The 12,076-nt window shown below is 40.2% G+C and overlaps 1 protein-coding gene across 1 annotated transcript in view; it reads left to right on the top strand.

Moving 5' to 3' along the window:
• grin2da (glutamate receptor, ionotropic, N-methyl D-aspartate 2D, a) overlaps positions 1-12,076 on the top strand; it is a gene marked incomplete at its 3' end in the record, with an annotated part of 38,945 nt that overhangs the window by 17,326 nt on the left and 9,543 nt on the right. Inside the window, exons 6-9 of the mRNA XM_080836311.1 lie at positions 1,023-1,191; positions 10,077-10,230; positions 10,856-10,981; positions 11,640-11,869. Coding sequence (XP_080692437.1) covers positions 1,023-1,191; positions 10,077-10,230; positions 10,856-10,981; positions 11,640-11,869 — 679 coding nt within the window. The remainder of the gene's footprint in view (positions 1-1,022; positions 1,192-10,076; positions 10,231-10,855; positions 10,982-11,639; positions 11,870-12,076) is intronic.

Raw genomic sequence — 12,076 nt, 5'->3', positions numbered from 1 at the left:
CAACAGTTATTTTTCCACTAATCCTACTGGAAACATTTCAAATGTCAACATCATGCTCATGGTCTCACCACACAGATGTTCAGCGGAGCATTTTTAGCCTAATAAGAATTGACAGCGCATGAAAGTTCAGATGATGGGCGACGCTAGATGAATTAGATTGGTCATATTAGTCTGCTTTGAGGAAGGTTAAAGCACATATAAGTCATTTTTATGCCCAAATCCTCAGTAGTAGACAAACTCATTTCCATTCATTGCACATCTTTACGAATGCTCATCATTCTCATCATGTCACCTTATCTTTAAAGCTTTTGCTTCTTGGTGTGTTTTGTTTTTTAACCTTTAAACCATATATATATCATGTGTGTGTGTGTGTGTGTGTGTGTGTGTGTGTGTGTGTGTGTGTGTGTGTGTGTGTGTGGGTATAGATATCATATGTATCATATTCAGTGCTGTCAAGTCGACTTACATATTAAATAGTCTGTTTGTACTTGTATGTCATCAATGCTTTTCCCCCTCATCCATTTTAATCCCACACGTCTCTCTACTTCACTGTAGTGTGTGATATATTCTCCTCTCTTCCAATAGTGTGTGAAGTCCCTTGGAATCTATCTTTCTTGCATGGTGTCTCATTATTTTGCTGTAAAATATGATCCCTCACTCTCTTTCTGCAATGCGTGATCGCCACTCTCTCTTTCTCATGCTCACTCTCTGTGTAGTATGTGATCCCGAGCTGCCTTTCTCCCACTGTAGTGCGGTGTGTGATGTCTTCATCTATCAGCCTATAGTATGTGAGCTCTCTCCATTTTCTTTCTTCATGGAGTGTGTGATGTGTCTTCTAACCATTTCTGTCTTTTTCTTTGTAAGAGGGTGTCTCTCTGTTCTGTCTTTTTCTCCTTCATCCTTTCTCTCCCCCTGTTCTCCAGAGCTCACATCATCTCGCACTGCACATCTCACTTGTTGATTTTTCTCACATTTCTCTCCCTCCCTGTCTCTCTCCCTTTTTTATTTTTTGTTCCCTGTAGTGTGGTGGCAGAGGGCACCACATCCATGAAGCACTGCTGCAAGGGCTTCTGCATCGACGTTCTCAAGAGATTGGCCAAGATAGTGGGCTTCACCTATGACCTGTTCCTGGTGACTAACGGCAGACATGGGAAGAACATCAATGGGGAGTGGAACGGCATGGTCGGGGAGGTCAGGAATAATCTCTTGAGGATATTTTCTTCTTAGTTTTGTTGATTCTGGTGATGTGTAATGAGACTGCAGTGCCCCCTGCTGGTGGGACACGAGGCGCTCTCTCAGTGCTGCATCTTGGTGACACACAGTTGTATGCAAAAGGTGGGGCACCCCTAAGAAAAATATGTATTTTGTTGATTTTTGAAGTGTATAAAACCCCTGCAGAAAAGCAACATGGCCTCCTTTTACGGAGCAGAAGTTTAGCAAAAATCACGTTTAAACCAAATCTTAATATTTTTATTTTTATGCCATTCATTTAAAGATTTGTCTACACAGTCACAGTTGTAAAAATCTCAATACACTTGCAAGTCTCATTAACAAATCTGATTACGCACACAGAGATTGGAATACAGTTACACAACTCTCCACACACATATGCAAATCATTTTGCTTCTATAATACCTCCATATGAAACGCTTTACTTCTCCAGTGTCATTTAAAACACTCTTACACTCATCATCTTCTCTGCTCTCAACTCCCTCTCAAAACCTGCTTCACCCCTGACTCCAAACAAACATTATGGAAAATGTAGTCAAAACAAACAATGAACAATATTTAGAAACTGACCCATTTTCAGTTCTTATACTAGCATCAAGCAATTAATGAGTAATTGACGTTAATATAGAATGCTTGAATACTCTGTACAACCCATACCCCGCAAACAGGGAACGTCCCCAGGACGTTAACAGGACATTCGCAAGGTCCCCAATCGTCCCCAATTGGTCCCCGCCACAACGTTCGCTAGAGGACGTTACCAGAACGTTTTTGACGTTCGTAGCAAGTCTACGTTTGGTCCTTCTGTGACGTTCGCATGAGTCTTAAATCGGACTTTTAGAGAACCTTATAATTTGGTCTGTCAGCACACCTCCCCAGGACGTCATTTAAAAACGTCCCCGTAACCTTTACCTGCAGGTCCTCTGCGTGACGTTCGCATGAGCCTTAAAACGGACTATTAAGGAACGTTATAATTTGGTCACTCAGCACACGTCCCCAGGACGTCATTTAAAAACGTCCCCATAACCTTTACCTGCAGGTCCTCTGCGTGACGTTCGCATGAGCCTTAAAACTGACTATTAAGGAACGTTATAATTTGGTCACTCAGCACACGTCCCCAGGACGTCATTTAAAAACGTCCCCGTAACCTTTACCTGCAGGTCCTCTGCGCGACGTTCGCATGAGCCTTAAAACGGACTATTAAGGAACGTTATAATTTGGTCACTCAGCACACGTCCCCAGGACGTCATTTAAAAACGTCCCCATAACCTTTACCTGCAGGTCCTCTGCGTGACGTTCGCATGAGCCTTAAAAATGACTATTAAGGAACGTTATAATTTGGTCACTCAGCACACGTCCCCAGGACGTCATTTAAAAACGTCCCCGTAACCTTTACCTGCAGGTCCTCTGCGTGACGTTCGCATCAGCCTTAAAACGGACTATTAAGGAACGTTATAATTTGGTCACTCAGCATAAGTCCCCAGGAAGTCCTTTAAAAACGTCCCCGTAACCTTTACCTGTGGTCCTCTGCGGGACATTCGCATTTGGTCCTTCCAAAACGTCCCCTTGACGTCCTCTGATGGTCCTCTCTGAACCAGAAAAATGTTTTTCATTTGACCGACATTTTAATGAAAAGCCGGCCAAATATCTAACCTATTTCTGCTTCTAAATTAGCCTATTGAAGAAAACTGACCGCCTGCATAGCTTAAATAATAACATAATCAGGTAGTTTAGAATGCAACATGTTTATTTTCCTAAGTTTACAATGGGAAACAAAAACATTTATGTCTGATGCGCGTCAATAAGTGGCCTTTAAGCGCAACCTGCTGTGGCGTTAAAATGAGCGCCGCAACATGGTCATTGCTCTGTTCAATGAGTCAGGTATTCAGTGTTTGGAAAGTTCACTTTCTACATGAACTTGCTCAGTTCATTGTTCATAATTCAAAATTTTGAACTAATTTCAAAGCTCCAATTTTCAATATGCTGCGAGTGCTATAATTTTTCAAAATCTCTGTCTGCAATACCGCTCGCGGCTCTTCGGCGCGCAGTAGGCCTATAATAAAAGGAAACGCGCAACACTGCAGGTATTACAGGACAGGTTCATCCTCGTCAGAAGGTTTACCCTCATCACTGTTGTTCAGTTCAGTTGGCCTCTGAAAAAAAGCTTTTAAGGCTAGTCTGCTTGGCCATGTTGGATCCTTCTCACTCAGTTCGCTCCTCGTTTGAAACCGAGGGTTTGCGCTTTATTTAAAATGCAGCATATGCGTGTTGTTAAATAACTTTCTAACGGCAGATTAGGCTGTTCCTTTAAAACATAATAAGGGCAGTGCACGTTTGCTTTATAGGCCTAAATATTAGAATTGTTGTCAAATCCAGATTCTGCTTGCGAGACGGGATTTTTAAAGAAATTCCAATCAGACAATTTGACCGGTGAGCTCTTCGTTCTGTTGCAGCATCTTTGAAGGCCTATGGAAAGCTCAATATGTAGACACTTGGTCACCTTCCTATGTATGCATTGTATTGGAATCATGCAGACATTACAATAATAGCACAGATCAGTAAAGAAGCATTCATATTTATTTTATTTCATCATTCTTAGTTTGGCTAGTTATTCTGCCTCCCTGCCCGCACGTCCGTGATGTGCCATGGATGTTAATTTAAAAAGTAATCATTACGGAAAACCCTCAATGCGTAGTGACTGAGATTGCTACAATATGCTTTTCCTCAAACCCTCGGAAAAAAAGGCTAAGTTTGTTGGCTGTCTCACACTGTGATAAACCTGTTAAAGTGACACAATCGTAATCAGACAGTGTTAGGACAGTAGGTAGCGATCTCGTTTAGTAATAGGAAGGTTTACGGTTCAATTCCCATGCCCGTAATCGTGTGTGTCTGTGTATGTGTCTATGCATATCATATGAAATGTGTAAAATAAATGAACTTGAACTTGTGTGTGTGTGCGCCCTGTAAGCAAAATGACGGCTCCGCGATCTATTATTATTTTATTTTCTTCATTTAGCTCAGCAAAAACGGCCGTGCCTGCTACGTCCGCGGTGCATCCTTGAATAACGTACCCAGGACGTCTAAAACACGTTTCCCAGATGTCACCACAATGCCCTCAGGACGTTCTTGCAACTTCCTGCAGAACGTCCCCAGGACCTATAGAAACACGTTCCCCAGACGTAACCACAATGCCCTCGGGAGGTGCTTGCAACGTCCTGCATAACGTCCCCATGACCTATAGAAAACGTTTCCCAGTTGTCACCGCAACGTCCTCGGGACGGTCTTGGAACGTCGTGCAAAACGTCCTAAAGTTGTCACGGGAACCATACACATTTACGTTTTTAGAACGTTCAGAGAGACCATTACAGGATGTCTAGGGGACGTCATTTTGCTTACAGGGTAGTCAGCTCATGATAATTTCAAAAGATGATGAATTCTCTGACTCCACTAATGTTCAAAAATTCCCAGGTTGCGATTTTCAGTGACAGAAATGCTATCAAGAAATGGCTGTTAAGGGTAACTGTGGAAGTCAAGATGAGATGTGGAGGACCAAGAACACTTTCAAATAATATGGCATGTCTCCTGGGCAGAAAGGCCAAACAAACCCTCATATGACTCAAAAGACCTGCATGAAGATTTATCTGACACAGGTGTGGTGGTGCACCATTCCACTGCCCAGTGCTGCTTGCACAAACAATGTCAGAGCAAAACTTTTACCAATTACCTAATCATAAATGTAAATGTCTGAATTATGCCAAGCAAAATTGAAATATCCCAGGGTAATTTTGGAAATGCAGCCGCGGAAAAATTAAGAGTCAACTGTGGGTAGACGATGGATTGACTCAAAAAACGATCGGTTGACAACCAATCAATATTCTAGAATTCGTCTAAGATTTAGTTACCAGGCAGGAGCTGAAAACACCATTTATTTGATTGGCTATTACCAGGACCTCTACTTTTTTCACTTAGCTCCAACGACTTTGCCTGACTTTTAATGGGGTGTCACGTTTAACGCTGCTGTTAAACATTAAAAGCAACTGAATTACACTTGTGTTAGGTGTAATGTGTAGCGGTAAATAACATAAACGACAATAACGTGAGTGATTGATAAAGGACATATGTTACACTTCACAAACACACATGATCGATGTTTTTTTTGTGGGAAAGTTATTAAATTGGTTAGCTTAAATTACTGTTTCTTACGTGAGCTAACTGGCTATTGTAAGTGTTAATTATATCTGTCCTATAGGACAGCTTGTGTCATATTAATCCATTAGTAAACTGAGCAAGCATGTCGATTGTTGATTCATTATTCATTATTTGATTCAGTATTTTTACTGTTTAACTGAATGGCCGATGTGTGACAGTCTGATAGCAGACATGGCTACGCTAGCTTACTAGCTACTGTACTGTGTTTGGTAAGCTTAAGCTAGTACTCTTACAAATACACACACACACATAATTGGTAGGTTTTTGAATAAAATGGTTTATTGTTTAGCTTTAATTACAGTAATGTATGCAAGCTGACTAACTAGCTATACTACCAGGCACCTGCTGAGTCTAAAGACTAAAACGTATAACTTCACAGAATTAAAATTTTAAAAATAAAACGATTGTTTAAAAGTCAGGCAAACTACGTTGCTGCTCAGCGAAAAATAGAGGTCCTGGTATTAGCCAGTTCCTGCCTAGTAACTAATCTTATCTCCCTCTGGAACGAAATACTGTTTTCTGATTGGCTAATGGGGTGTACATTAAGTTCGTATAAACGGACACCTTGGACGTAGTTCCAGTAGAAACGTTAAATCGCCGTTCCATATCAATGCTCTTGAATGGTTACCATTGACAACCAACGTAACGTTTATTTTTTGACAGCTAGGATAATTTGAACCAAGATGGCGGCGTGTTGTGACAAGTTAGTGGGCAATGTTTTATGTCAATTAAGCTGTCTACACGACTTTTTATATGTCTAAATTGACTCGGTTAGTTGTTTATGTTCTACACGAATGTTGTAGAATATTGTAATTCTTAACTGAAAGTCTCTAATATTATTTGTAGGCGGCTGTTAGCGCTTAGAAAAAAAACCCATCGAAACAGATGGTAGCTCACGGCTAACTAGCCGGCTCGATTGTGAGCCTTCGACCAAAATTACTAAACTTGACCTCCCTGTTGCTCTGTCCAACTTCACCATCAACGGAAACGTGGAGTTCAACTGTAAATAGTAAAACCTTATGAACAATACCTGTGTCCGTGTGTCCGTTTACTTACAGAGGTGAGCTCATGAGTGTCACTTTGCAGCAACGCCCGGGGAAACTAAAGGTCCAGTTCCACGCACTACTTTCTCACTACTTTCTCTAACGGGAGCACTAGGCTTCAAATCAAGAATTCATCAGGTTATTATGCATATTACATTTCCTAAAGATAAAGGAAATTCTAAATAATAATAATAATAATTTTGGATGTTGTAAACGGGAGATAAGCGGGATAACGGCCTCCGAGCTGTCCAGTTCTACGAAGTTAATGGACTTCTGCGGACCAACTCCGCGTCGTGGTGTTCTTTGCCCCGCAGCGTCCATTAACTTCGTAGAACTGGACAGCTCGTCGGCCGTTATCCCTTACTTAACCAATCAATGTACTAGAATTACATTGTCAACCCATCGTTTTTTGAGTCAACATTCTAGAATTTGATTGTCAACCGATCGTTTTTTGAGTCAATCCATCATCTACCCACAGAGACCACTTTTAAAAAATGATCAGTTTTTCTGGTTTTACTATTTATTGGTATGTGTTTCAGTTAAATTAACATTTTGTTTCATTCTATAAACTAATGACAACATTTCTACCGATTTTCAAATAAAAAATACTGTCATTTAGAGCATTATTTGCAGAAAAATGACAATTGGTCAAAATAACAAAAAAGATGCGGTGTTTCCAGATATTGATTTCTGATCTCTTCCTAAGTTAAAGCATTAGTATTGTGTAGTTTAAAAATGAATATGAACTTGTTTACTTTGCATTATTCGAGATCTGAAAACATTCCATTTATTTTGCTATTTTTACCAATTGTCATTTTTCTGCAAATAAATGCTCTAAATGACAATATTTTTATTTGAAATTTGGTAGAAATGTTGTCAGTAGTTTATAGAATAAAACTAAAATGTTAACTTTACTTTAACTCATACCAATAAATAGTAAAACCAGAGAAACTGATCATTTTGAAGTGGTCTCTTAATTTTTTCTGCGGCTATAAGTGAGCAGATGAAGGTATAATCACCAAAGAGGTTTTTGAAGAAAAAGGAGCATTTGATGAAATTAAGCCCTTTTTGGCAAAATATATCATGTTCCCTTTTTTGGAAGAATGGTGCATTGTGCTAACATATTTCTGTAATTAGCAAGGAAGCACGAGCAAACCTGCGGTATGAGTTAATGCATTTAATCTGTCGCAGATATCCATGGATTAAAGTTTTTCGTCGCTATGACGGATTTCCGTCAACTCGGCTCGCATAAGGCCAAAAATGAGACACTGATATGATTTGCACATTTCAGCGTCGGAAATACACGAGAGCAAAGGGCAAAACTACCCCTAAGAAATATAATTTTGCCCCTAAAATTACTAGGAGAGTAATACTTATTCAATGAACGTGTCAAAAACATTGTAGCCTATATGACCCGGTCAGTTGCCATTTAATGTTTTGATTTTCGCCTTGACTGTTGCGTGAAGAAACAAACGTTCTAACAAAACACATTTGGAGCGCTTCCTAATCAGACCTGTGACTGCGAGAGTGAGGAGAGATGAGGACCAGCGCATTCTCTGTCACCATCTCAGGTTCTAAAAGATAAAATTCACACACCCAGCGACTGTCAAAAATGAAAGCTAGATTGGCTTGTGGTGGAGGATGACGACGACGTTGATAAAAAGACCCGGTTTTGTTTTCAAGGCATGTCGGAATTGTGGACAACGAGTTGCCCAAATCGTTGTCAAACCAGCACAGGTAAATTATTCTACTGGCTCCATCAAGGGGAGCGAAAACGTTCAGAAATACATGGTACTTCGTCACCAAGCGCCAAACAACACGCATCACCTACGGTGAATGATAACTAGTAATAATACTTTTAGAAATGATTTAGTTCGGTTAAGCTAGTTTAATGTTAGTTAGCTAACGTTAGCTATCTCTGATAGTACGTTGGCTACAAAGGCTTGCTTGCAAACTAGCTATCTGTATTTCCTGTAGGCCTACTATGGTAGGTACATGAATAAAGGTAACACAAAAATCCATAAATATAATGTGTTATTATTATTAAAAACCAAAGAAACAAAAACGATTGTTAATAGTTGTTTAAAACATTTTTTTACCTTTAAAAAGATTGTATTAGTTGTTGACTGTTACTATAACAACTAATAACCACAAAGAAAGAAGAATACGATTGTCTAATTTACGTTGTCTGTTTGGTTTTTGTTCAAAAAATCTAAGAAAACACTTTGAATCTGTAGACTAATGCCTAATAGTCTTATTATTGCCATTTGATGACAATTGTTCATATTCATATACTGTAAGCCTAAATAAGTGTGTTTATTATTTTGAACAAAGGTTAAATGTTATTTCACAAGTTTCTAAAAGTGCCCCCAATTTTTTTGTTAAATGCCCCTGGATTTCAGTAAATCATTTTGTCATTTGTAGCCCATTAACAAGAATGGTGAAGTCTTGCAAAAAATATTGGTTTTATGCCCTAGCTTTGAACTAGTAAGTGATAATAGACCACGTGAAGTTCAAATATCGAGGTGGTATGCAGCCACGACCCAAAATGAGGGCCGATTTTTTTTTTTTCAGTCAGATGATTTTTTTTTGCTTTAATCCCTGAGATATCCTTCAGGTAAACTCATATCCCGGCAGGCTTTTAAAAAAGTATAAAAGGTTTTTTTGTCCGACCTGAATTAAATGCTCAGTCAGCAGTAAACGGATGTCATCCATGATGTAAATATTCAATAATGTTCTTGTTATTTCTGTTCACATACTGTAGTATAATTAGTATAAGACAGAAGAAGAAGTGTTCTGCAACACCAGCGCATTTTCTGCAAAGCCTCTATTTTCTTGGCCACAACGGAATGCAGAGATTGCGTTCAGGTTGGTTCAGGCGTCAAATTCATCCAGATAAACATACAAAGTGTGATCAAAAAGTTCCATGGCTGCGCCTATAAAGAGCAGTATCTCAGAATTTGAAGTTACCTGCAAGGAGGAGTGGGTGAAAATGAGAAAATAAAGAATAAAGAGACTTTTAGCTGAATTTTCTACAAAAATAATTTGCACGCTGTGACATCTGCCAAATCAGCGTTACTAAGTGCTACAGTAGGGTGTCCAAACTTTTGCACAGGCCATAATTACTTTTAAGTTCATAACTTCAGAAGTAACACAGCATTAAAATGTGAATTTTTTAATGTTTTTTTTTTTTTTTTTTGCTGAAGGGTTTCTAATCTTCCATTCACACAGGGGTGCCATAAACTTGTGCATTCAACTGTACCTGTTAGTCATACCCAAACATCTTAAAAAGATGTCTATTCTCACAACAGATGTTCTGTTTCGGCATTTTGAGGGTAGAGTGTGTTCTACTGGGCTTAAAAGGGGCTCTTCACATCTAGAAAGCTGATTAGATTAGATTCTAATCATTATAATTGATTATTAGATTAAGCCGAATGTCAAGGAAAAATTCAACAAGCTCCAAATAGAAACTCAGAAATGAGGCTATGTTTGGGTTCAGATGTATTCTCAGAGTGTAAAGTGTAATGTTCAGCATACCACCATAAATCTCTTTATTCCCTTTGCTCCTAATTAAGCAGTACTCTCATAACCCTTCAGGTGGTGGCCCACCGGGCCGATATGGCCATAGGCTCCCTCACCATCAATGAGGAGAGGTCGGAGGTTGTGGAGTTCTCCGTGCCGTTCGTAGAGACGGGGATCAGCGTCATGGTCTCCCGTAGTAACGGCACTGTCTCACCCTCAGCCTTCCTGGGTGAGTAGGACGAAGGGTGTGAAGGAGTGTGTGTGTGCTTGTGTGTGTGTGTGTGTGTGTGTGTGTGTAGGACAAAGGGTGTGAAGGCTGAATACTCACCAACATGTCTGAACTGCACAGTGCACAAACACACAAGTGGTTACTCTCTCACATTATACCACACCATACACATGCTAATTACAAATATGGGTTCCAGCAAATACTTGAATTATTTATTTAATTATATTTAATTGAATTTAATTACGATAGAATTGTAAAATAGCAAAAAAAAAAATCAAATTCAGCTAATGCTCCTCATGGTCTTGTAGCTGCCCGTTCAGTTTGTGCATAAAAAAAAAACCTTGGTGTTCGTACACAGTCCTAGCTCTGTAAATGTGGAAAAAAACATATTAGTTCAGACCAAGCCATAAACAAACTGATTGTTTGATTGTTTGATTGAAGACCCTTGAAGGAACCGTTAAGTGGAAAGGTACAGGTACTGTAGACCTTTCCCTATTACTTTCTCGGCAGTGGATGGTTATCAACAAGCCTCGCCGCAGTGCTGGAACAAGTGCTACTCCTGTGAGTGAATGTGTTCAGATTGCAGCTTAACTCTGATCCTGCCACTGTGTGCTTGTGCTTTCAGAACCCTACAGTCCTGCGGTGTGGGTGATGATGTTTGTCATGTGCCTGTCGGTCGTCGCGGTGACCGTGTTCCTTTTCGAATTCTTCAGTCCAGTCGGGTACAACCGCAGTCTGCAGAATGGCAAAAGTGAGTGGTGTCAAGAGGCACTTGTCACTCAGTTGACAGAAGTACTTTTTTTATTTTTAAATGGAGTTGAATAAAGTTGATAAAGTTGATGTAAGGGATCAACTACATTAAAGATAAATGCAGACTCACTACCACCTCCACTTTGCTTTAGGGATGAGGGATTTGGGGTCTTAAAGTCATTCCATTAACTCCTTAATTGACGGATTAATAATTAAAGTCCCCTTCTGAATAATTCAATTCCTTCCCAAGTTTTGGTTGCCCTTCTCTGTTCATCACCACGGCTCCTCCAATGTTTTCACTGAATCATGGCATGGCCATGTAATGTCATTTGGGTGTCATAACACTAAAGGCATTTAGAGAGGGGGGGGGGCCTTATTCATATTAGTGATGAAACAATGACTGTATTCCCTTATTAAACCATCTAATGACCTCTAATGATTACACTCTCACTCTCCCTTCCTCCCTGTTTCTCCCTCTCTTTCCCTCTTTCTCTCATTCTCTCTCTTCCTCCTCTCACTCTCCCTTTCTCCCTGTTTCTCTATCTCTTTCCCTCTTTCTCTCATTCTCTCTCTTCCTCCCCTCTCTCTATCTATCTTTTTATCTGTCTCTCCCTCTCTCTCTCTCTCTCTCTTTGTCTTTCTCCCATCCACCTGAGCAGAGGCAGGAGGCTCTAAGTTCACCATAGGCAAGTCCGTGTGGCTGCTGTGGGCCCTTGTGTTTAATAACTCTGTGCCTGTGGAGAACCCCAAAGGGACCACCAGCAAGATCATGGTGCTGATCTGGGCCTTCTTCGCCGTCATCTTCCTCGCCAGCTACACAGCCAATCTGGCCGCCTTTATGATCCAAGAGGAATACATCGACACGGTGTCAGGGCTCAGTGACAAAAAGGTGTGTGTGTCTGTGTGTGTCTGCTTGTGTGTGTGTGTGCGTGCGTGTGTGTGTGTGTGTGTGTGTGTGTGTGTGTGTGTGTGTGTGTGTGTGTGTGTGTGTGTGTGTGAGAGTGTACATGGGAGAATCTGCTTCACAAATCCCTTTGGATGTACCATCTGAATTAAATTTAATCAAAAGCAGGCATCGCTCTCAAATCATAAATTG

This window comes from Sprattus sprattus, assembly GCF_963457725.1.
Source record: "Sprattus sprattus genome assembly, chromosome: 4".
In the NCBI taxonomy this organism is placed as follows: domain Eukaryota; kingdom Metazoa; phylum Chordata; class Actinopteri; order Clupeiformes; family Clupeidae; genus Sprattus; species Sprattus sprattus.
Note: the sequence above shows the minus strand (reverse complement) of the source record. Positions and strands in the feature narration are given on the sequence as shown.